At 32.2% G+C, this 27,171-nt stretch overlaps 1 protein-coding gene across 3 annotated transcripts in view; it reads left to right on the forward strand.

The window, feature by feature from the left end:
- Positions 1–27,171, forward strand: part of ATP6V1H (ATPase H+ transporting V1 subunit H) — a 100,395-nt gene that overhangs the window by 18,801 nt on the left and 54,423 nt on the right. For 2 of the 3 annotated variants that reach the window (XR_004230950.1, XM_003759776.4), the window contains exons 3-9: positions 126–228; positions 2,021–2,110; positions 4,055–4,168; positions 7,650–7,754; positions 10,918–10,971; positions 21,031–21,128; positions 23,214–23,406. Coding sequence is in view for 2 of the 3 variants with exons in the window: in XM_003759776.4 (XP_003759824.1) it covers positions 126–228; positions 2,021–2,110; positions 4,055–4,168; positions 7,650–7,754; positions 10,918–10,971; positions 21,031–21,128; positions 23,214–23,406 (757 nt within the window). In the remaining variant the exon portion in view is untranslated. The remainder of the gene's footprint in view (positions 1–125; positions 229–2,020; positions 2,111–4,054; positions 4,169–7,649; positions 7,755–10,917; positions 10,972–21,030; positions 21,129–23,213; positions 23,407–27,171) is intronic. The other variant, XM_012541325.3, reaches the window with a different exon arrangement.

Below are 27,171 nucleotides of genomic sequence, written 5' to 3' on the forward strand. Positions count from 1 at the left end.
GTTTTCATTTCCACTTTTTAGGATTGAAGGCTTCAGAAGAGAGAAGAAGATATAGAATGACCTCTGGGAGGTTCATTGGATGCCAACTTTTATTTAACAAAACAAATTATATCCTTACTTTCTAGGGGACAGATGATTTCAGGTGAAGACTGTGAATTTATTCAAAGATTTGAGATGAAAAGAAGTCCAGAAGAGAAGCAAGAAATGCTTCAAAATGAAGGCAGTCAGGTATTTTATTTTGAGGCCTTTTTCGTAGGTTAAAGTGTGTAGTTTTTGATGTAATTTAGATGTCTGGTCCATATGACTCTAAGAAAATATAAATACAGTAGCATCCCTTTATGAATGAACCTTTCTTTTAAGAAAATAATAAATCTTTGTTATTTTTTGTTAGAAAACTATTAGTTTATGTTTATGATTATTATTTCTGTATGATATGACTTCATGTGGATGTTTCTTACAGGTATCACCTTTATGATCTTTTCAATGAAAACCACCTCACTGTGTAGTATTTGTGGCACAGAGTTAACCAGCTAATCTGAGAAATAGTCCTGGGTGGACTAATGAAGATAATTACTTGAATATCTATTTGTTTCCATATGGAATACAAGTTGACATTTTGGTCTTAAATCTCCAAATGTTTTGATTATTCAAAATAGTTTTTTTTCTTTTTTTGGTCAGAATGCCACTCATTCAATAAAACTTTTTGCTGTTTTTTCAGCTTCCAGTAAATTTTTATTGTGGCCCTTAGCACTATCGTTTGTTTTCCTTATGGGCTTAGATAAAGCTTGAGATTACATACTTTAAAGGAAAGATGAGAAGATTTGTAATTAGGTCCAAATAGTTTATCTTAAGCTAGAGGTTATAGGGAAATTCCCCATGTTTTCTTGATGTATGTAATTTGTTAGTTTTATAATGTGAGGAAGAATTAAAAATTATATTTTTCCAATTTGGTCATCATTTCTTATAGCTCAAAGATTTTTATGTCTTCAAATAAAAGATTTATACTTATGTTACATTGTAAACTTCTTGAGGATAGGATTTGCCTTATTTAACTTTGGGTTTCCCAAAGTATCTCATACTTATATTTTGCATAATCAACATTTAGTCAGTGTTGTGAATGAATAAGTAAAAATGTCTCTTAGAATAGTTAACTGTATACTTGCCTTATCTCCATTATGTTTATAAACTTCTTCAAGGCAGTGTTTGCATTTAACATATCTTTGTATATCTCCCTGTAGTAGCTTGACAGAAGGCCTCACCTATCGCTTTTTTCTTTTTGATATTTATTTTTTGGATTACATCTGGCATTTCATTTATGTAGAGATATCTCAGTGAGGAAACTCTCTTCACTATTGCAGATTAGTTCCTGTTCTGCAATTTCTGGTCTACATATATATATATATATATATGTCCATAGACATTTATTATACACTTACACCATAATAAACTATGAGGACACAGTGCTGCTCCAAGAAGTTGTGCCTTTGCTTAGGATCCCAGAGCCAGAATGTGCCAAGATGAGACCATGAATCTAAGTTTTTTGGACTCCACGACCAGTTCTATGCATTATGCCATCCTGCTCTATTCCCATAAGTGTATGCTAAAAACAAAAAACAAAAGTTGAATTTAACCTTTTTTAGTTATTATGGTGTTCCTTTTCAACTATTTAGGAGGTGTCACAATCCATATTCTCTTTCTTGAAAGATTTAGAGGCAGTGTATTTTAATATTTTCAATGTTGAATCTATTTGTAGAGAAAAAAAATGTTTTTTTTTTTTTAAATATTGTCTCTTACATAGCAGACAACTCTTATGTATTTGCTGATTTTCTATAGTAGATGTTTAATCTCAGATTTAGCTTTTCCTGTGCTTGGAGACTGTTTCACCCAATTTTAAAGTTGATAATTGTATAAATACAGAGTAACTTTAGCTAATCAAGCATAATTATAAAAAAATGAAACTCTTGATAAAGTTATAGATTACATTATTTAAAATGAATTTGAATGTATTTTTATTTTTTAGTGTGCCAAAACATTTATAAACCTGATGACTCACATCTCCAAAGAACAGACAGTTCAATACATACTAACTCTGGTTGATGATATGCTTCAGGTACGTTAAACCCAATACTCCATTTAATATATATTCTAGCTTTATTTTTATTTTTTACTTTGGAGTAACTAAAATTTTAGAGATTTCATGTGATATATAAATTTTCCTAATTCTATAACTTGTGAAAATTGTAATTCGGTAATTATGTATTTATTTGTAGGTACAACTTGTTTTTTAGGGTTATTAATATGCAGAATGTCCTTATTTACAGTAATAATTAGTCTTTATATATACTATATGCATTAAATTTTTCTAATAGCTTTTTTTAAAAAATTGGTTGATTATCCCTATGTGCAGAATAAGGTATCTTCTGTATTTCTATTCCAGCTTTCTTCCCTGAGAGCCAAATAGGTAGGTTATTGGAGTGTATCGTTCAGGGAGAGTTGAAGGACATCTCCTGAGAACATAAAGGCCCACGGACTGCTATGTGACTTGTAGGGATTTAATGGACTACTGCCTATCATAGATTTTATAACTGTCTGCCCTCTGATCTGTAGATTTCAAGAATCAGTATGAAGTTATTCCATCATAACCACATTTTTCAAGCCTCAAATTTGAACTTAGATAATAATTAAGCATGATATATGTTCATAAGCAAGAGATCTCAGATATTTAGATCTGTCTTATTTTCTAAAGTACTATAACTAAACCATTGACTCTTGAGTTAAATTGAAGAACCTGCTGGAAGATGAGGATAAATATGTTCAAGTCCAGGAAAAGCAAAGTTACATGTTTGACATGAAAAACATGCAAGTATTTTCCTGTCTGCCTTCTAGAACATTGAGAGTTAAATGATTTTGTTGAGCACCTTACAGATAGTGCATGTCAAAGGTGGGACTGGAACCCATGTTCTTGAACCCAAAGACCAGCTCTTAGCACTTAGCTGTTTCTCTTTCCCCTTTCTTTTCCCTCCCTTCAAAGGATAAAGATCCAAGGCACTTGATTGAATAATAATCAGTAACTATTAAATGCCTACTGTGTGTTGGACACTATACTTAGTACTGGGTATTTTGTATTAGAGAAAAGAAAAGATATTTTTAGGATCAGATAAAATTCTGCCTTTTCTGTGAAGACTTTTTATGTTGGCGGCACTTAAGAATTGTTTGTATCCTTTATGACCACATAACATATTTTATCCTGGGGTTATTTAAATAAAGACTGAGAAGTCAAATGATGAACTTTTGTTTTCATTATTTCTTTTATAATTGAATGTGATAACCAGAGTTGGACATGTAAACTTGAAAGAATGATGTGATTATATGTAAGGGATGGGATTGAGTTTGGCCATTGTAGTAGAGACAGAAGATGATTAGCTTTATTGGGAGGGTAGTGAGCAGTAAAGTCATACTTCATATGTCATATGATAACAGATTACAGCATATTCTGAAAACCATAAATTTAAAATTCATGAAGTAGGAATTAGGAATTTATTATAAATTCTTGAGAAGTATGGATTGGTAAAGTGATAGTTTAGGAAAATAAATTTAAAGCTTTCTCATTTATAAAAATTATGTTTTATGAAACTCATACATAGTACTTAGTTCTTTAATCATAAAATGAGAACAGTATTAACTTTCATAACATTCATAGACTAAGGATAAAAAGTAGCATTTGGGTTGTTTTGTAGCTGAATAAAGTCCCTGTTAGAAATACTTTTACATGTATTAAAATAAGTTAGATTAAGCATTCTACATACAACATAAGGAGATGAAAGCCTTTATCAAACACCTGGTATTTGTTAACAGAAAGAACCCAAAAAACTAGCATAAAAATATATATATATTTTATTATCTATGATCTGAAAATTTGAAAAGTCTTTTAACAATCTTTTTAGCATATTACTATTTGTAAGTTTAATAAAGAGGAAAATATTTCATTTTCATTAATTTTCATATATAAAATGTGATACGAAAATAACATTTCTGAACATTTATGTTTCTCTAGGAAAATCACCAACGAGTTAGTATTTTCTTTGATTATGCTAAGCGTAGTAAGACTACAGCATGGTCCTACTTTCTGCCAATGTTGAATCGCCAGGATCTTTTCACTGTCCACATGGTAAGAATTCAGTTGGTTAAATTCCCATTGTAGAAGAGAATTGACTTTATGGATGTCTTTTTCAATTTCTAAGATAATAACCATAGCTATATTATTCTTCAAGAATGTTAGCTCTATTAATTTCAGATTAATGGCTAGGTAGCCTTAATAACTAAATTATATTTAACAGTTATTAATTTTAATAATTATTAATATAATAAATAATTTGAAAATTAGTGAAAAGCAATGGAGAGAAAAAGAGTCTCTCCAAGCTGAAGGGATATGCAATTTAAGTCCCATCACTTAAAGGGCGTATGTCATTGGAACTAATGGAGAACAACAAACAAGTTGAAATGGAAATGATTTATTTGTGTTTCTGTTGTAATCTATTCAGAATTATTTTTTGTACAACCACACTTATACAGTGGGACTCTTATCTCCACAAAGGCAGTGGCCATGACATTTAGGAACTCTGAGTTCAGACTTAGAGTGGCAGAACCTGATCCAATCAATATGGAAAATGCTGGAATTATTATGGTTTAAGGGTACTTAGGAATTGATATTCAGGTTATCTCAGAGAAGGGAATATTCCAAAAAGAATGGAAAAAAATTATAGATGGTATTAGTACCAAAAAAAAGCAAATGAGAAGGCATCATCAACTACTTATTAATATAGTTACTTTCTTTTCTCTCTAAAATATTTAAGAATGATTTTTATACATTAAGGGTATCTTCCGTGAAAGATATGGAAAAGAAACAAGTAAATTTTTGTAGATGGTTTTCTCCTAACAATTTACATTCATTGTCATGTTATGAAGTAATAGCTTGTAATGAACATAAGATAACAATAAGTTTATTATTTTTTGACTATAAAAACAATTTTTGGCTTTATTGAACAAAATGTGGCCTTGGTTACTCTTTTTTCAATACAGTATCTCCTTTGAATATAAAAAAAATCATATAAGACTATATATAGTCTCAAATAAACCAAACCAAAACATTATTCACTGATCTCCTATTAACATTATACTTCATGTTATTTCAACAGATTTGTGATTTTATCATTGTGGGCATTCTAGAACAGTGCTAGGTTGTCTGGGTCTTTTTCATCTTTTACATGCTTGTATGTATAGTCTTCTGGTGATTTTATATTTATATTTCTGTAAACTGTAGAGTATCACAGAAAGAAAATCAAAATTGTAATTGATTCAAAAGGCAATGGAAAAATAAGAGACAATCATATAGCCTTACGGTAGTTCTATTCCACAAACATTTTTCTCTGTTATTTATTTAAAATCCTTCATAGAGGATACATTGAATATGATGAAGACCCTCAACTTTATTTTTTAAAAGAAGTAATTTCATAAATAATTGTTGAATTGAATTTTCTGATGTTGCCACATATTTTCATTATTCTTTGGATCAATTCAGTATACATTTTTTCTTTTTTGGTATTCTATATTTTATAGCTACATAAACATCTCTTGTACATATACTCATGTACACATATGTTGATTGCTTATTTTGTTTTTTTTTTTTTTTTTTTTGGTTTTTGGTCAGGGAACAACTTGAGGTTATTGAAAGTATCATTTCTTAAACACAATCCCACTTGTTCTCTTGTTTAATTTTGGGTTCACAGTTCACAGGTAAGAAGATTTTTCAGGATCCAGCCAAAATAATTATACTTTAGATTAAATTACTGGGCATATCTAACTGCAGTAATCAACTCTTAATTTCACCATTGAGATTCACAAAACTAGGAAATATGGTTGCAAAAGGTGCTTCTTAATGTCATGGAGAATATTTTATAAAGTCCAAATAAAGAGGAATTTCCTATAGATATAGATGATGCAGCATATCTAAATAAGCTTTTTTTTTTTCTTTTAAAGCTCTTCACAGTGCAGTTCCAACCTATCTTTTTAGCTTCATGTCTTGCTTATTGCCCCCTTTTTATATTGTGTAATCTGGTCAAACTGATCTTTTTTTTGTTCTTCATATTTGACACTCAAAGTTACTGTAAATAGTTAGGTTATAACATTCCTGAGTTGCCCTGAGTTGCTGACATCAATCTCAAAATGGAGAAAGGAGTTTGGGAATTTGGGTGTGGGGAGAGGGAATTGTTGGTAGATAAGGAGGAGTGTGCTTAGGTTTGACAATAAGCCTCACACTGACTTTTGTAGAAAGAATGGGGTCTACCCTGTTTTTCTACCTTCTTATTTGATCATATATCCTTTAGGGTCAGGTCAAGTCAAGGCCTTTACTTTGAAGAAAAGTGTTTTAGTGCTCTTGTTTGTGGTTGATATACTGATTGCATTAAATCCTGGTGAACTGCAGAACCTATTCATTGGTATTCACAACCATTCTAATGTATTCTGCATGAGGAATATCTAATAAGAAAAAGAATGTTAGACAAATGTTGTTTAGTTGTTTTTCATTTGTATCTGACTCCTTGTGACGCCATTTGGAATTTTTTTGGCAAAGATACTGGAGTGGTTTGCCATTTCCTTTTCTAGCTTGTTTTACAGATGAAGAAACTGAGACAAATAGGGTTAAGTTACTTGCCCAACATCAAATAGTTAATAATTATCTGAGGCCAGATTTGATCTTGAGAAAAGGACTTTTCCTCGTTTTGGGTTTAGTACGCTATCCATATGCTACCTAGTTGCTCTGTTATCCAGATGATGACATGGAATTGTGTGAAAAATTTTTGATTTAGAATTGAGAGGGAAAAAAAGTTGAGATGAATTGCATTTAGGTAATTTTTAGGACCACTCCCTCTTCAGGTGTCCCAAAGGACAGAGTGGAAAGTTATGTGGTAGGCATAAAGGTATAAAATGGGATTCTGCTTATGAGTTGCATGAAAAAAGAAGCATAAAAGATGTTCTGAAAAATGTTGTAATTGTAAAAGAAAAATATAACAAGAGCAAGTGATAGAGGTGAACAGGCTGAATATTGCATTAGTATTTAAGAAATATCAACCATAATAGAAAATTTATGGAGGGAGAGTAATCTCATGCGATAAGATGGTATAAGTGGATTTTGATTTGTAACATCATAACAAATATTGACATCTATTGAGATCATGGGCTGACTTCTTAAAATATTGAAGAATGCAAAAATGAGTTATTTAATAATAGTCTACATTTATGCAGCATTTTATTTACATTATTTCATTTGATCCTCATTGAAGAGCATATTTTTCTGTATTTTCTGGAGTCAGAACACATTTTAAAAATTTTTTATTGATATCTTTTTTTAAACATGATCAGAATTTTCTCTTGTATCTCTTTTTTTTCCCCTCTCTTTCAAAAGGGTTAATTGTATGCGACAAATAGTAATTTTAAAGATGAAAAGCACTGAAGCACAATCATAAGTAGGATTTTAAAACTCTAAAACCTGTTGGGATTCCTACATTTCAATTTGCTTGATATCTTTAGGAATCAAAAATGTCATTGATAATTATTAGTCCATTGTAATTCAAGCATTTCTTCTTTGTTTTTAGGCAGCAAGAATTATTGCCAAATTAGCAGCATGGGGAAAAGAATTGATGGAAGGCAGCGACTTAAATTATTATTTCAATTGGATAAAAACTCAGCTGAGTTCACAGGTAAAAGAAACTTCAGTTTTAGTTTTGAAAGGAATATTTAATTTATATTGTGATGCTGAAGTCTAATATTTATGATAATAAATTGAAAGACCATATATTACAAATAACCTTCATCTACTCTCTGATGGGATCCTACATTCTTTGGGTTAGACCTGGCTCTTCTACTCTCTTTTTCTTCTGTGCACTATCTTTTTCTATATTCTGTTTCTCCTCCTTTATATACTTGCATCCCATGGTAAAATTCTGTTTCTCTTTAACTCTCTTTTACTGTATTTCTCTATCAGTCAGTATCTTGTTTGTATTTAACTCCTGTTGGTGATTTCTTACTTCATTGCATTTTCCTGATGTTGAACATTAAGACCTATAGTTTTGGTGAGATTTTTATTATTGGGCTAGCTCTATATGATTCCAGGCCTGTCCATTCCTTTGTTTTCTTGGGCCAAAAAAATAGCTAGGTGGCCTGTTGACTAGGGATAAATCTGTTTAGTTTTTGGACTTATTGCTCTCAAGAGTGGGGTCAAAGCCAGAGAACAGAGAGACTTTTTAGATGGGAGTTAAATCTCTGGATATTTTGAAGCTTTCAGTAAAATTGCTGCTTTCTTTATAACCTTCAGGGAGGCAGATGGTAAAGATTTCCAGACAGAATGAAATAAGGAGTGGGATTTTGGAAGAGGATCCTGGAGGTGAAGTGATGAAAGACAGTGAAATAAGAATATCATTGAAGTGCTATTTGGTGGTTCTAGAGGCGTTATCATAGAAGGATGATTCTATATAAAGAGTAATGGGAGATGGGATTTCACTCAAATGATTTTGTTCATGAGACGGGAAAAGATCAGATACTGATGATGTGCTGCATTTAAGGCATTAGGTTTCTAATTAAATGTATATTTTGAATAAGCTTTTTGAAAGGTATAGATGATGTATGAGTGTGTGAATGCAGTACTTACATGGGTTTTAGTTTCAGGCATGTGAAATATGACATTTCCCATACATTTATTGTCTATGGTTGATTCTTGGTACTTTAAAAAGTTGCATAGTATATTTAAGAGCAACGAAAATTGGGATAGTTATACCTTTGAAAAAAATAGTTCTGGAAATGTTTAGTAATATAAAACATTTTGCTGGAGCAGTGGCTTCATTGAAGTATGAGCTTATTATATTTATATTGTAAAATACCTTTCTGGCCTTAGTTTCAAAAATACTTATATCTAGAAGAGAACTAGTTAATTCCAAATCAGTCATGTTTCTTTATAGATCCTTCATAACAGGGTACTTAAAATCTGAAAGATATAGAAGTTTAAAAATGGGCCTTGGTTTTTAAATACATCATCACTCTCAATTTTAATGTGCTTTATTAACCAATTAAAATTTTTAGATTTATCCTACATTTTTAGTATTTGAAATAAGCTTCTTTAAACAACTCATTCTAATTTTAGAATTCTAGCATGGTGGTAGCATTAACATTTCAGTCAGTCTTTGTGTAGTAATTTGATTCATTCTTTAATTTTTGGGATGAACACTGATAGTAAAAAAAAGCAATATTGTTATTTACAATCAGTATTAGGGTGGCTTCATTTCCTTTTTGTTTCATCTTAAATTTTTTGGAAATAAAATTTATGTTATAGATCTGTTATTGCAAGAACCTATGATTACAGTTATTCATTCCTACTTTGCTTTTTTTCTTTTTAAAATACAAGGAAATAATGTTGGCATTATCATCATTGACCAGGAAAATTCCAGCGTCAAAAAAAAGTTTTTCTTAGAATTGAATTCACTTCATGTCAGATAAGTCACCCTGATAGGGCATATGTTTGTCAAGGGTTAGAGACTTTGAGCTTCTTTGTTTTCTTTTTCTTTTCTCTTTGCATTTACTCTTACTTCATGACTTTTCATAATATCTTGGTACTATTTTACCTTTTAGTGTAATGGATATTATTTGTCTCTCAAGAACTTTGAATTGCTACAATTATTAGAGTTTTTTCATTGTACTTATGCTAAGTTTGACTTTGTAATCTCTCTTTAAAGATTATTACTGTGATTATTTTCAATTGTATTTTTTTAAGTACTATGTAATATTTTTAGAAGCCAGCTTTGAAATGGTTTAAATGACTTTTATTTCCTCATAAAGGCTAGAAATGCATATCTCCATATGAAAGAGAATCTTTAAAGTAATTACAAGTAGTTACATCCTTGACATGGTTATCCTTTAGTAGTGTCAGTCAGCTATGTTTATTAAGCTCCTAATGCTAAGATTGTAAACAAATAAAAAAATAAACTTTGCTTATTTCCTTAGGAAATTTCTCATACTCTCTTTGTTTATAAATTTTTTTGTTCCTCTACCTTAATTACTCTGTTAAATATTTTAAAAACTTTTTTTTTTTTGATTGATTGTAAGTTTTTAATATTGGCATAGTAGTTGTTAGCTCTGGGTCATAGACTCAAATCTCATTGTCTTCTTAGGTCTGTGCAAGGAGAGAAACATGATTTAGCATGAATTTTTGAATGCTTCTTGAAGTCCTACTCAGAGGGCATGTCATATATACACACGCACACAGGATGTGTATTTATATATACATACACATACAAATTACATATATATGCTTATGTGTGTATATTATTTGTGTGTATGTGTATATTTGAGTATGTGTGTGTGTGTATGTTTGTGGGGGGTGTTTGTGAGACACTTGGTGTTAAGTAACTTGCTCAGGTTGCACAAATTTTTAATGTCTGAGAACAGATTTGGACTCAGGTTCTCCTGAAGCTCACTCAGGCTGGTGTTCTCTCCTCTGCACCACCTTACTGCCTCTGAGAACGTATCCTATTGAGGGAAATATTTTCCTTTTCTTATGAAGTTTTGTGTGACTCTAGGGTTCCCCTCTCCCCGCCCCCCCCATTGTCATTCAGTGTTTTAGTTACAATTTTTTTCTCAACATAACATGGTTCCTTTATAAGGATGCACATATTTGCAAGTTTTTAATACTATTTAAAGAAAAATGTACTTTCCAGAATATTTTATATATTATACTCATAACATTTCCTTGTTATGTACTTGATTAGTTAAAATCAGATAAAAATGAAAACTTGCTTAGTTCCCTTTCCTAATTGATATGTTAGGATAAAGTTAAAAACAAAACTAAGTAATGAGTTATTTATTTTGTAATAGAAACTGAGTGGTAGCGGTGGTGCTGTTGAAACAGGAACAGTCTCTACAAATGAGGTAAGTATCTATACCATCTTAATACCCTGAACTAACATACTATATTTTTTATTGTTAATAAGTGATAATTAAAAAATTAGTTGACTAGTTTCATTTAATTTAACTTGTCATGAAATCATTTAAATCTGTTAAATCCACTGTAGGTTTTGGCTATAAATCAAACTTTTTTTGCAATCCATGTTTATAAATTATTTTAAACACATAGACATGGTCCATTTCTTTCTTCTTCATCTATTATTCCATAGGCCAGCTCTTTTATGAATCATTAAAATCAAAGCAAGATTGAATATTTGCTTGGTTGTTGCTTAGTGGGAGGTTGAAATGCTACAATTAGGCTTCATCAAGTCTCTAAATGTTAGTCCCTGTTTTTCCACTGATAGTGAAGGTGGGCAAACTGCTTAATTTCTTTAGGCCTCAGTTTTTTTATTTGTAATATTAAAGTGTTCTAGTTATTTCATGACCCTAGTCAATGCTGATATTCTATGATTATAAAGTAACTAAACTTCTGGTGCCTTTAACACTCAGGTTATTCAAATAGTATATCTCAGAGCCATGTCTAGAAGGGTAGGAGTGTCTTGGACAAATATTTTCATTGTCCATCCCTTCTTTTCTCGAAGATTTTTATACAAGGGAATTGTTCTTGTAGTTGAAGCAGGTGTGTGGCAGATAATTGGGCACAAAGGATCAACACAGGGATGCATAAAACTTTGTACTGAGGCAGCTTCATTGTGGAATCATAGAGTGTTAGGACTGTAGGAAATAACAAAAAGCAATGAGGCTAACCCTTTAATTTGCCAGGTGGAAAAATGGCCCACTTTGCTGAGGTTATGACAAGTGTAGAAGGCACTGAATATATGTATGGATGTAAACACACTCTCTTCCTGTGTCATTATTATAGATCTTAATTAGTTAAGCATTTTCTCCTCTCTGCGTCTCTCCTCTTTCTTTGTTGTTGTTGTTGTTTGTTTGTGTGTTTGTTTTTTGGAGCACTGGTCTCCCTCTCTTCTTCAGGTTGCAAGTTTAGTGGCCACTTGTGGGCCAGTCCCAGTATTGAAGTGCATTGAAACTTTGACCTGCTCTGTTGTTCCATTCCAGGCATATTCATTCCTTAAGCAGCCTGATGGCCCCTAGCTTCTAGAGGCTCACCTTACTGGTTTCTGATTGACTTGACCTCTGCCAGCTGTCTCTGTGAACTCAATAGTTTTGTTATATTTGTCTCCCCAGTAGCATGGATTACACACATGTGCCACCACTCCTGGCAATAGAAGGGACAAGATAGTTACGGAGTTGATCGAAGATAATCATAGAGAGGAAGACTTCAGCAACTAGGGAAACTGGGACAAAACATCCTCTGGAAAGTGAGGTTTGAGCTCAGTTTTGAAGGAACCTAGAATTCTAGGATGTGGAAATGAGTGGGAGAACATTTTAAGTTTCGGGGACAGCTGGGGCAAAGGCAAGGAGACGGGAAATGTATTAACTTGTAGGAGAATTGACAAGTAGAGTATTGCTACAAATTATCAAGTGTAAAGAGAGCAATAAAACATAAGAAAACTGGAAAGGTAAGAGAGAGTGGGAAGGAAAGGCTCTAGGTACCAAATTAGAGTACTTCTTTTTGATCATGAAGGTATTGAGAAAATGTTGAAATTTATTGATTAAGGAAGATAATGTGATCTTCTGTGATGTGGGAAAATGACCTTGGCAGCTGTATTGAGGATGAATTGGAGTTGGAGGTACTTAAGGCAAGGATACCAATTAGGAGACTATTGTCTTAAGGCCCTATGAAAGATGATAAGGGCCTGATGCAGGATAATAGTTATAGGAGTAGAGAGAAGGGAAAATATCTGGGGGATGTTGTGAAAATAGAAATGATACAGTTTGGCAATTACTCAATTTGGCAATTATTCAAGAGAGCCTATATATGTATATATGTAATATGTAGTAAGCGTGAGGAATTTAGGATGACACCATTTCAAACTTGGATTACTGGGAAATTGGTGGTTTTGTTATTGTTTGGGGCAGCTAGATGATGCAGTGGATAGAGTGCTGGACCTGGAATCAGGAAGAATCAGTAATTTGAGTCAAATTTGGCAGGTTAGTTTGTAAGGGGGACCTTTGCAGAATCAAAGTTATAATTATGGACAATGGATACCAGGCACCAGATGCAGAAAGGATTTCCGTTGGTAGAAGACTTTTTCTGCTTCAGTCAAGAATAAAACTATTTCCTATCTTTACTATGGCAAGAGACAGTTCTCAAAATATTGCTAGTTTGTGATGGAAGTAAGTGGACTTACCTGACTAAAAGGTGGAGAAGGTATGGAGAGAAAGAGGAGAAAGATGAATATGAAAAGGACAGCTGCTTTAGTCAGATCTATTTTTAAAAAGTGAGTGTCCAATATGACATAAATAAGTTTTGATTGTTTCAATTTCATCAATTGATTTCCTTCTGCTATAGAATGACTAATTTATAATGTCCAACATGGTGATAAGTCTCGTTTTAAAAATTTGGAAAACTGATGTTTAGCTTAATTTCATGAAACTTGTACTTTTAAGGCTATAAGGGACCTAAGAATTCAGGATTAGGGAATTCTTAAGACTGAAAAATTTCAAGGCCTGAGGCCTCTGAGGCCTGAAAGTCTATTTCAAATAGTAAAATTTCAGATATTGGTGACTGGAGATGGGGGACATAATTTGAGATAGGATCTTGGTATCTTTTGGAAACCTATTAGGTGGGCAACTATTCTATCTTCCAATAAGGTTTTCAGCCCCAGTGTTAGGTTTTCAGATATAGTTGGAAAACATTTTGGCATATTAGCAGTGTGTGATTTTTGCCACTTGATGTCAGTATAAAATAAAATTTTATTCTGATAAATACTACAAAATTAACTCAAGAAGAACTCAAAAATGTTGATAGACCATATACCATTCTTTTAAATGGTTTCAGAGACTCGTCTAAGGTTGTGAATGACTTATTTTAAACTTTAAATTATGCTTGTAGTTTTCTAAATATCTGAAAGGAACAATCTCACTTTCAGCTGCTAGGATGAAATAATCTCTGAATATCTTAAATTAAGATGTATAAAGTAATCTGCTTTACTGAAGTGCCAAGTACATTGCTAAAAGGTCCTATATTTGGTGTCATCTTGCTTGTTTGCTTTTTTTTTGGTTACTTTGTTAATCAGTGAAATCACTGGACATTGTGGGCAATTAACTTTAATTAATTTAATTAACTAAAATTTTATAACAGGTTTTAGGTCTGTGGTTCAAATTTTTTTCTTGCAGAATGGTATAGCATTTTAATCTTCTCTTGCCTATGATTAATTCAAAGCTACTTTGGGACTTACCAGAAAGGTTCATGAACTATTATCTACCATCTTGTATACGTCAATAAGTCATTTAATGTATAATATGTAAATATCAATGACTGTTTGAGTAATTTTTCTTTGTATATTCCATGTCAGACAGTTAAAATTCATAATAATTTGGTAGATTTTAAAATTGTAAACAGTATTTTATATTTTCCAATTACATGAAAAGGTAGTTTTCAAAATGTACTTTTTAATAAGATTTTTGAGTTCCATAATTTTCTCACTCTCCTCCCTTCTTAAGACATCAAACAATGTAATGTAGGCTGTACATGTGCAATCAAATTAAATGAATTTTTACATAGTCATGTGAAAGGAGAAACAGAAGAAAAGGGGGGAAAAAACCATGGAAAAAACTCTCAAACAACAAAAAAAGTGAAAATAGTATGCTTTGATCTGCATTCAGATTCCATAGTTCTTTTTCTGGATCTAGATAAGCATTTTCCATCATGAATCCTTTGGAATTATTTTGGATCATTGTATTGCTGAGAAGAGCTAAGTCTGTAGTAGTTGATCATTGCACAGTATTGCTATTATTTATTATGTTCTACTTTTTTCCTCCCAAGGGGCAAAGATTTTATTATGCTAAGAGTGGGCTAAATCCATAAATGTTTTTTAGCAAGGAAAGGAGTTCCTTGGGGAACTTAAAATTAATCAAGGGAAAGATTCTCTTAAGGCAGGATTATGCTATTTTGACTAGTGGGCTAATCCTAAAAGGAATTTAGCACCCTAAAAAGAATGAACTGCAACAAAAAGACAGAAGGAGGAAGCCACTGGCAGGCTGAGTTTCAAGAGAAATTAGCAGGGCTTTACAATAGAAGTAGATGGGAAGCATAACCTTGGGATTGGCATCATAACATGACTTTCTGATTGGATATAGTAACTGGGGTTATTTGTCAATGCAAAACCTTCTGCTAAGAATAATGCTAGAGACCTCCACCTGGGATGGTGCTGTAATAAAGGTCTGCTTGAACAAAAGACTTAATCAAAATCAAAAAGGTGTGCTTATAATTCTGTCAGGGAGAAGCTAGGCTGGCAGATTGTATACAGTAATTCAGGCTCTCTTTTAACCCTCATGGTTTTACCTCCTCATAATTTACCCCCTCAAATAAATGGAACCCAGGATCTTTTGGGATGTGGGACAGACAATTTTTCTGAAATTTCTTCTTGCTGAAATTGGGTATAGTGTTGTTCCTGTCTTGGGTGTCCCATTCAAAGGTGTGATGAGCTCGAGGACCCGGAGGTTTGTCGATGCAGCATCCAGTGGGATTCAACACCCCAGAATCTAAATCCTTGAAGTTGGTTGATAAGTGTTGAGCATCATTTGAAGGTGGAGCCTAGAGGAAACAAAACTAACCAGAAGGAAGGGTAGGGGGGTAGGTAATAGTAGCATTAAGTAGTGCTCAGGTGACCCAAAGATACACTTGCCAAAGTGTTTATACATTGGGTAGAGAGAATGACAGACTGAGAGGGTTTCTAGTTGGCATAGAAACTTGAGTAAAATGTTGACTTTACAGCAGTTATACTTTAAGACCTTAAAATTCTCCAAACCACACTGAACAGGCAGATGACTAGGTGAAACATACAACAATCTTAGTTGTTAAAAGATATGATGACTGTACCTTTTCAGACTGAAAGTAGCCTCATATGTGTTTCTTGTAAATAACAGGATTCTGTTTTTTAATCCACTCTGCCATTTGTTTCTGTTTTATGAGCGAGTTCATTCCATTCACATTAGGGTTATGATTACTATGTAATTCCCTTCATCCTATTTTTCCTGTTCTTTTCTCTATCTCCTTTCACTCTGTCCCTCCACATCAGTATTTAGCTTCTGACTACTACCTCTCTCAATTTGCCCTCCCTTCTATCAGCTCTCTTATCCCTTTTTTTCCTCTTTCTCTCCAACTTTCCTATAGGATATGAGAGATTTCTATACCCAACTGAGTATATATGTTATTCCATTTTTGAAGCAGATTCGATGCGAGTAAATTTCAAACAATACTCATCCTTCTCTTTTTTCCATCTATTCTAATAGGTCTTTAGCCCCTCTTCATATGATATAATTTGACTTTGTCTTTTTATGTGTTTTGTTATTTAGAATTTGTTTAGAGAGTAGATTTAATGAATTTTCCTCTGGAAAGTGGGAAGAGCTCAGGCAATTTACTTGATTTTTTCTTCTTTCTTTGCTCTATCTTCTGTTTATAATTTATAAATCTGAGTTACTATTTTTTTTTTTAAATTTTAAGTAACCATTTGTCTTGGAAAGAACTTTGTAAACTCTTTGTGTTACTGTCATTTTTAAAGTACAATGATATAGGATGACCCTGCATTAAATGTGTGGCTTTTCTTCAAAATTCTTTGTGAAGCAGATATTTATAGGAAAAAAAATTATTTTTCTGTTGACTTTCATTGTATTTTTAGCTCCAAGTTATAATAAAATCACTGAAAAATATCCCTGATATTAACATAATTTTTGTAAGTTCCAAATTTTAAGTTCCCTCTTGAGGCGGGTTTTGGAAGCTGGTTTAACTTAAAATTATTTTTGCAAGATGATTACTGATATGGAATGTAATCTAGTTCCATTATGAAAATTAAATGTGATCTTAATTTCAAAAGGCATTCTTAATGCTTTGGGGCAAGGGTGTATGTGTGTGTGTGTGTGTGTGTGTAACTTTCTGTATAGGAGTTGCTTTGAAACTATTGAAATGAAGAAAAATGAGAGAAATCTCAGCATCAGTAGAACAGAATCAGAGCATTTAAAAGATTATTTAGTTTGATGCATATATGGTTCTGTGGTGGTGATGGCAGATTTGTAACAAACTGCTGGGAAGAGAGGTTGGGGAACTGGGAAATGTGCTGAATCACATCAATCTTGGGCATTTTTGCAATGAATTTTGTATTTACGTCTAGAGGCAACAAGAAACACTTCATAGGATATCTGGTTTTCTTATATTACAGTACTCACAATAAGTATTTGTAAAAATTCCACCATGAAAATAAATGTAGCTTATTGTGTCATCATCAGTTGTCAAGTATGAAGAGGTAGGAGAATTGTGAATTCCGTTCCACCAAGTTAAATCGCCACACATTCTGACATGTGGCAGGTAAATTCACTGCAAAGGTGGGAAAAGGTGAGAATCATCAGAAATATATGGGAAGGCATAATTAATAAAAAAGGAATGTGAAGGGATGGATCAAAGACTACCCTGAAGATTAATGCCTTTATATCATGAACACATCATGAAAAGAATTACTACACTTGATATGGCAAGCAGCCAAAAACATTTGGGGAAAAAGTAGATTACATTTTAAAAACTTGTTGTTTATCTGAATCAGCTCATTATATAATGAGACCATTGAATTATCAGCTTAATGATCTGGATTAATGAAAAAACAAAAAGCATCAATTACTAATTTATATGCTTAACTCTCCCATCTTTATGTAAGATAGAAGATGCATATCCATCTTGTATACCCAAATTTAGGGCATTGGCATTCAAATGATGTTAAATTATAGGCTACATCTTTACTATTTTATCTTGAGAGTGATATTGTCAAGCATTCCCTGTCAATCTGGATAACTTCTTGTAATGATTTGAACAATGAACTCTTCTAATGATTGCTTTGGGTATGGTTCTGCTTATGTCATTTTGGTTTTCTTCCAAGCTGAATTCAGTATTTGGTAAGTCTCAGAGATGGGAATCTAGGCACTTTTCACTGTGAAATATTACTGAGAGTGATTTGAGAACCTAAGTGATCAAAGAACTTTGGAGGTGCATAGTTGGGTATGCTATATTACCTTTCATTGTTGCTCTGCTGTTCCTTTAAGTGACATAATGCTGTGGACAGACTCTTTTTATGACTGTGTCTTTGTCATATTCTTTGATTAAGGAATCCATCTTGACTTTAGAATTGTATAGGATATTCTTATTGTCATGTTAATCTTTTTCCTGAATGGTTTGGGCAAATCACCTCTGAATGCTAAAGAAGAGTTGGCAGTTGAGGGAAGAATAGTGGATACTGACCATATGGGTGGGAGAAAAGGGGTTGTAATGGGACAGATTTGTTTCCTAAGTAATTCTTTTAAAAGTATGATCTGTGGGATCTCTGGAGAAATTTGACTATCATTGCCAAGCATTCTTTTATTCTTTTTAAGAAGATGTGATGTCATTCACCTAGAATAGATGTTCCTGAGTGGAAGAGTAGAAACCAGGAAAGTGAGAATAAGTAATAATATAATGAAGAAAGGGGAGAAAATATGTCAGACCAAGGGACATAATTCAGAGAAAGAGATTTATGAGTTCTTAGCTTCTGCTTCCAGATACTTTTTTTTTTTTTTTTTGATAGATATTTTGTGATAGATATCTTTAGAATTGTTCTGGTCCTGGTGGCTAGTTTCTGCTCCTGTTTATTAATTCTTGGTTCTGTCTTCTGTTATTTCTTGATTCATTGTGGCTTTCCGATCAATTTGTGATTTATCCCCCCAACAGTTATTCTGACTTTGTGCAGTGTTGTGATTTTTCCTTTATCAACTTTTTTTCTTTGTTGGGAAATGTGCCTCAAAGACTATTCTCCTTGGGTATTGTATTTGTTAGTACTTAGTATTAACGTCTGAATTATTTACATTTAGGTATGAAGTATGATTTCTGTCTTGGTAGAACCAAGACAGATCAAAACTCAGGGGGAAAATGCCTTAAGCATTGTTTATATTGCCCAGGCTTTGGACACCAAGAGGCTGATTATTCTGTGGGGTATTAGTGATTGTAAGAGTTAGTTTGGCTAACTACTTTTTTGGGAAATCTTATATAAATTATCATCAAGAAGGATAACTCTTTGGATTTGTAGGTGGTGATTCCTATTCTGTAGAACTGTATTTACTGCCCCCTCCCCCCCTTTGCCATGTATATTCTTGATATTTATTTATATTCAGTAGAAGGATTTAAACTAATCTTTTGCCTCCTTGATTGACTTTATAGAGATCATGAACTTTTATTTGTGGCCAGAATGTACCTGTTTTAAGACAGTAATCCTGTTGGTTATTGAATTAATTTTGGTTATTCATTGAAAGAAGAATATCCTCATGAGAAGATCTAGTTCATAATTGGATAAAAAAAGAAAACAAATTGAAATGCTATTTGATACTTAGATGATTTAGGAAAAAAACATTATAGTGCAGTCAAAAGAATGCTGTATTTCTACTTAAGGGACCTGAATTAGGGCATACCACATAAACTTTTTGAACCTCAGATTTTTTACTTGTAAAATTAAGTGGTGGAATAGATGACCTTTTAAGTTCTTTTTAGCTTTAGGTATATTATCCTATGAATTTTGGAAAAAAAAAACCCAAACTTTGTTGTAGTTTATGTGGTCAGTAATCAACACTGGGAAAATAATTATTTTTCTTGTCACTGCAAATTACATTTTGGAAACATAGACACTAATGAATTTTGCAAGTTTAATAATACACTTTTACATTGATAGTTTATAAAATTTAAAGTGTTCTGTGGAAACATGAAAAAAAGATTTTAATGTAGAATAAAACAGAGATACTTCAAAGACTTATGATTTTGTAGGTTTAGGTTTGCTGATGCAGATTAGTACTCTGTATCTTTTTTTTTTTTAAGCAACCTTTTTAACCTTGCCAGTTTATTTATTTATTATTTAATAGCCTTTTATTTACAGGTTATATGTATGGGTAACTTTACAGCATTGACAATTGCCAAACCTCTTGTTCCAGTTTTCCCCCTCTTACCCCCCACCCCCTCCCCCAGATGGCAGGATGACCAGTAGATGTTAAATATATTAAAATATAAATTAGATACACAATAAGTATTCATGACCAAACCGTTATTTTGCTGTAATACTCTGTATCTTAGTGAAATGGTTATTACTTGGTTCCTGTGTCTTAAAAATTTATCATCTTGTGGCTAGCCTGGTGATGAACTTTTCCAAACTTATCTAGACTTGGTCATTTTGCTAGGCTATTTACTAGCATGATAACATGCTAGATAACAGATAAACATTTTGTTGCCAGGAAGTATTTGAAAAGCTCTTAATTACAGAGCTCTTAATTTTGGCATTTGGTATATCATATCTATAATGACAATAAATCATATATATTGCTTTTAAAGTAAATTATTTTAAGGCCACTAGAATTAAGCATTCATACATAGAATATGCTCATAAATTTAAAAGAGTAATACTAAGAAATATTTTAAAAATCAGATTGTGTTTTATACTGTGTATGAAGTTTTATATACCACTATACTTGAAGGTTCACTAAAAATTGCTTAGTTCTTATTTTATCATTAATTTTTACCCTCATAAACATGTTTGATAGCTATACAGTACTGCTTTTTCAGGAAAAATGATATTTTTAAAAGGTTGTGCTTAACTGAGAAAACTGCATATAATGTGCACTTTGGCTTTTCCTTCAATCTCTTTAACTATTTAAATAGTTTTTGATTGAGAGTTTAATAATAATGATAGAGGAATAACTTAGAACCAAGGGAAAATGATTGTTTTATTAGATCAGTTAATTGGATTACCTAGTTCCACTGAGAACAAAAAGTCTTTTGTAGTTGGAAGGTATGCGTCCGTGTATATATATATATATGCAGCTTGATCTTTTAGATCCAGGTCTGTATGGATTCAAACTCTATGCTACCTCTAAGACTTAATTCTTTTTCTTGCTTAGTCTTCCCAGTATGTGCAGTGTGTTGCTGGATGTCTTCAATTGATGCTCCGTGTTAATGAATATCGTTTTGCATGGGTAGAAGCTGATGGTGTCAACTGGTGAGTATCATTTTATTTGTGAGAAAAAGTGGCATTTTAGGCATGAAAAGCAATTTTTGCTAGTAATTTTCAGGAAAACAGGTTCAGTTAAACTTCTAGAATGTTGATTTTTATTTTATGCCTTTTAAAATTCTTTTCAACCAGTATTTGTTATTTATCTTTTAGGCAGTTTGGCCTTGTAATAGAGATTAGGCAATCTCTACCAAAGTGAAGGTCATACAAAGTTCTATAAGAAACTGAGGAAGGAGAGTTCACTTTCAGCTGAGGAATTATAGAAAGTTTAGATGGGGGTTTTAGTAGAATGCTATTAGCAGTGTGATATTATAGCATCCACAAAGAATGATGTTATAGACTGCTTTGAAAGATGCATATTCTGCCCCAGTCAGGAATACTGTGTTCAATTATGGGCACCATACTTTTTGAAAAGTACAATAGACAAGTAGAATTTTCAGAAGAGTGCACCTAACATGAGGATTGGCTAAATGAAGTTGAGATGTTTAATCTGAAGGGGGACATATATTAAGTACCTATTGTGTGGCAAGCAATGTGCTAGATATTATGGATAGTAAAGTTTTGTCATTTTATCAGATGAATTTAATTGGTTCTGTCTGACCTCACAGTAGGGAGAATTGTGAGCACTGAGCAGAAGTTGTTAGGAGGTAGATTTAGACATGATTATAAAGAAAAGCCTCCCAACATTTAAAATATTCCTAAAGTGGTTTGAATTGTTTTGGTAATAGTTTTCTCTATAGTTCATAGGATCATAGATTTATTAGAACTTGAAGAGAGACCTGTAGAACCTCTTTGGCCGAACTGACCTTTTATAAGGTGAGAAAATTGAGGCACAGATTAAGTTAAATAGTTTATAAAGGGTCACACTGTCTGAGGAAGGATTAAGTCCAGTGCTTTATTCACTATGATAGTTGCTTTCCAATGGAGATTAGATGATTACTTGATTAATATTGTACAAGTGGATCAAATGGCTTCTGAGGTTCCTTCCAACTGCTGAAATTTGACAAAAAGGTAAAGATTTTTAAAAAGCAGAAATGTGATATGGGACATAAGGAGGAAATAGAGACAGAATTAGAATGGAAGATGTGTCAGCAATGAGTCTATTTTTTGGGCTGGAATGCAGAATGGGTAGAGATCAATGTGAAGTGAAATAATGGTGATAAACTAGAGCCAGGTTGACTAGAACGCTGAATGTCAGGTTTTTAAGGAGATTTTTGTTGTTGTTGTTCTATTTTTCTTTGTTTTCATTATTATTATTATTTTGGTAGATACTTGGTAGTCATTGAAGGGTTTTGAAAAGGGGAAAAGAGGATGTGATTAGAAAGTATATATGGTGGTATGAAGTATGACCTGAAGTGAGAGTAGAGATAGGAAGATTGGTTATGAGAGAATGAAACCCTGAATTAAAGTGGTAGAAGTGAACAAGATTAAAGATTGATTTTACAAGTAGAAAAGATTAGAATTGGCAGGTGACTTACAGTAGGGGATGAGAGATACTGAAATGTTAAAGGTTTCAAGCTTGAGTGACTGGAAACATGTTATTAAACTTAAATAAAAATAGGGGGGCAGGTTTTTGTGAGAGGATGATTTCAGTTTTCAAGACAAAACTTGAAATGCACTCAGACATATATTTAACTAGTAGTTGGAAATTCAGAACTCAAACTCTTAGATAGAAGTTGGTTGACTATTTACATAGATCTGATAAGTAAAGCCTTGAAAGCGGTAGAAATATCTTTTCCAGGAATAGACATTTAGGTTGCTGTACTGCTACGTGGTCAGCAGTTTGTGTCTCTAGACTCATGGGGAAAGGACACTTGAAAGCAATAAGGAAGCTAAGTATCCAGAATAGCATTTTGTAACCTTGTAACTGCCCCCCGTTTCTGAGATGGTTATGAGGGAGGACACTTAATATGAGACTAGAACTCAGTTTGGCTTTTAATTAATGAGCTTTTAACTACTTAATCTTTGTTGGAGGGAAAAACTATGTACATGTAATTCTTAACCTTACTATGGTTTTCTTTGATTTTATAACTAATCATAATTAAACTTTTAAAAATTTGTTTATTTTTTTAGTATAATGGGAGTTTTGAGTAACAAATGTGGCTTCCAACTCCAATATCAAATGATTTTCTCAATATGGCTGTTGGCATTTAGCCCTCAAATGTGTGAACATCTTCGTCGATATAACATTATTCCTGTTCTGTCTGATATCCTTCAAGAATCTGTTAAAGAGAAAGTAACTAGAATCATTCTTGCAGCATTCCGGGTAAGTGTTTTGATTACGGTAGCATTGTGATATTATTGAATCTCAAAGTTGAAAGGGACCTCACAGATCAATTTAGTTTTAATTTGTACCTTAAACAAAAATATCCTCTGTACCTTACCCATTAATTGATCAGCTGACATTTTCATTGGATACTTCTAATTGGTAATAGATAACTCATTATCTCTCAGAGATAGCCTGTTCCCCTATTTTATATCTATCTATCTATCTGTTGGTTTAATTGTAATGAAAGAGCAGAATAAAAGGTAATAAAAATATAAAGAACATGTTCCTCATCATATGGTTCCTATTTTCTTAATCCCAATACTTAAATTCAGATTTGAAGTGTGGAAAGCTGTTTTTGGGAAGTAGCAAAGTGCAGCAATCTTTAGTCTGAAACACTTTATTTAAAAAATCCATCTTCACTTTATTTCTTTTCTTTTAGAGATCCTCAAAATCTCAGAAATTCCATTCCCTTGAGAGAAAAAAATGAATGAAAATCCATTTGCCCCTTTCATTTGCCCAGGTTAAACTCCACTTTATATTTATTATTTTCTTTGTCCGTGCTTTTTTGAGAAAGGGCAATAGTTTTTAACTAGGTTACAATGAATGGTATTGTTTTTTAATTGGACTTGTTCCTTTCATTCCTTTTATGAGTATTAGTTTTTTTTTTTTTTTTTTTTTTTTTTTTGCTAAAAATAGTTATAATATTTTAAGGATTAAAGGTGGTATAATATGCCACAAAATTATGTATGATCCATTTTACAAAGAGAAAATTTAATTCCTAGAAAGAGCATTGGAATCAGATGATAAAAGTTTTATTATGCCTCTTTTACTGAACCACAGCACAAAATCATTCAACCTATATTTGTTTTTTTTCATGTATATGGTTAGGACAGGAGTTCACAAAGCTATTGAAGATTAGATAAGATATAAGTGCTCCGAGATTTTAGGAGAGATCAGACAACTACAAAGAATTATCATTATTTTAAAAGATGGCTGTAAAATGACAGTGACCAATGCCCTCCATGAGGAGTATCATAAGACTGGAAAATTTATGAGTTTCTCAGAAAGTAAATGTTACCTCTTTTAAGTTTAACTTTTTTCTTTCTATATAGATATTTTTAAAGCCAAGATTATTCTCATACCCTTGTTTGGGAAAGTAGTTATGTAGTATAAAGAGATTTAGACATGTCTAAAATTGGTTATGCCAGGCAAGAGAAATATTAAATCTCTTGTTTGAATCAGTTTTAAACATGTCAATTTTTGTTTGACTCTGTCTTGACAAGTCTACTCTAAAGTGTGCTTTCTGAAATGGCATGGTTAAAAAAGACAAAAGGTTACTAACATGTGGTAAACTGATGATTTTTCTTTCATTTATAATGACCTGAAAGTACCTTTCTCTTGGAGGGGGGAAGGGAGATATCAGTAGTTTTCATTAAAAGTTAAGGGAATAAGGGACACAACATTCTTTTTAGTCATTGCACATATTAAAAGCATGCCTGTTACTCATAACTTTTCAGCCTCTATGAAGAGCTGCTAAAAAGGATCCTTTTAGGTTAATGTTGAGGCTAATCAGGTATTTCAGTTCTGCTTTATCTCATAATCTTGACATTTCACTTGTAATAATTTTAATATGCTTAACAGTTTTTTAAAAAATTATTTAAATTATACTGAAATTAATTAAATTGTAACCTTGGCATTTTAATGTGAGACATACTGTTTTGGTGACATTTGTAAACACAGATCTAAAACTGAATTCAAGACTATTTAAGTGACTATATTCAATGTATTAGGAGATAGTATAATGTAATAGAAAGAACATGGGACTGGAAATCATAAAATTTGGAGATTTTGAATTTTGGACCCACCTTACTACTGACTTCTTGTACAGTTTTGAGAATGCCATTTAACTGCTCTGGGCCCATATCCCCATCTGCAAAAATGAGAGTTTTGATGATACTTATCCCATCTCTAACATTTCATTAATTCTATAATTTTTATTATATTCTATATTATTATATATATATAAATTATTCTATAATTTATTTATAATATTATAATATTATAATATATAATATTATATATAGTTATTATATATTAAGTCAGTAGATCTTAAATCTCTTATGCCAAATACGGAATATCTCATATGGCCTGAAATAAAAAGAACCCCATTTTTGTCTTCCTTCTGTTCTGAATGTTTTTGGGTATGCATAATTTTTGTATATAAAGTAAGCTTAAATACTAAACAGCTATTGATTATAATCTATCTAGAGACAATGCACTAAGATAAAAAAGGAACTTTTCTTTTTGTCATTCTGAAATTCTTCTAATCTTTTAAAAATATCCACTGGGGAGCATGATTGTGATTAGTCTACCAGTGTATTAGTGTACCACATCCTGAATCAGGAAAATTTTAATGCTTAAGAATTTAGTGAACCTAATTATCTGCTATAAGTTGAACAAATCAAGTAATTTAATTTTTTAAATAATTAGTTGGACACATTCTTTTACTTTCGGAAATGTCAGTTATTCTTAGCAACTCTAGATCTCTGTAAACTTCCTAACATTTGAATTAGATTTGGATTGATTAGTCAAGCTTTAGAATGAAAACAAATTAGAATGTTTACAAGATATAGTAGATATTGTAAAGACCCTCTATTATTTGTTTGTTTTTTGCTGAGGCAATTGGGGTTAAGTGACTTGCCTATGGTCACACATCTAGGAAGTATTAAATCTCTGAGGTCAGATTTGAACTCAGGTCCTCCTGACTTAAGGACTGGTGTTCCATCCAATGTGACATCTATTTGCATCTCCCTCCCTCCCATTGTTTAGATTCTTTTACCCTCTATAATTCATCATTTGATTTTCTTCAAGTTAAAACAAGTTATTAAATATTTACTATGTTCCATACTCTATTTTAAGAACTGGGGATAAAAAGTCTAATCTCAGCTCCATTATAATCAACTTTGTAAAATAAGTAGGTATTCTTGGTCATAACCTCTTATCTTTTGCCTTTTGGAATATTTTATTCTTAGAGCTCCTCTCAAGAACTGTCATCCTGACTGGTTTCTTGGGACTTGGAACTGCTTGAAGTTTGTAGTATTTTATTTTATTTTATTTTTTAATATGGATGCTTTAGATTTGGATTTTTTTTCCTTTTTCTTTTTAGATTCCTTTCAGTAGCTAATCAGTGGATTTTCTTTTTCTTTGTCCTCTGGTTCTAAAACATCTTGGCAATTTTTATTAGTGATATCTTGATATGGGCATCTGGACTCTGTACTTGTATTTCAAAACTGTTGTTTGGGGGAAATTTAATAATTTTTAAATGATTTTACCTTGATCTGTTTTTCATAGCAGTTATTTTGCAGGAAGATTTTATCTTATGTTTCCAGTCTTTTGATTTTATTCTAATATTTCTTGGAGTCACTGATTGCTGTTTAGTCTTTTTTTGGTTTTCAGGGTTCTGTTACTTGGTAAGGTTTACTATTTCATTTTCTGTGCTATTTTGTTCTTCCAATTCTTTTTTTTTCTCAAATCTTTTATCTTATTAAAAAATCTTTTGCCTAACTTAGTTTAGGAACTTATGTAATCTTTGGAGAAAAGCTTTTTTTTTTTTTTTTCCCTTTGAAGTATATCTTGCAGTGATTTACATACTCTTCTATGCTGGATAGTTGCATATTTCTAGATTTATAATAATTCTTTCTAGTGATCACTGTCTTATTAAATTTACTTATCTTGCCAGCTTTATTTCCTGAACTAAGGCTT

The sequence above is a fragment of the Sarcophilus harrisii genome, chromosome 1 (assembly GCF_902635505.1).
Source record: "Sarcophilus harrisii chromosome 1, mSarHar1.11, whole genome shotgun sequence".
NCBI classification, from domain to species: domain Eukaryota; kingdom Metazoa; phylum Chordata; class Mammalia; order Dasyuromorphia; family Dasyuridae; genus Sarcophilus; species Sarcophilus harrisii.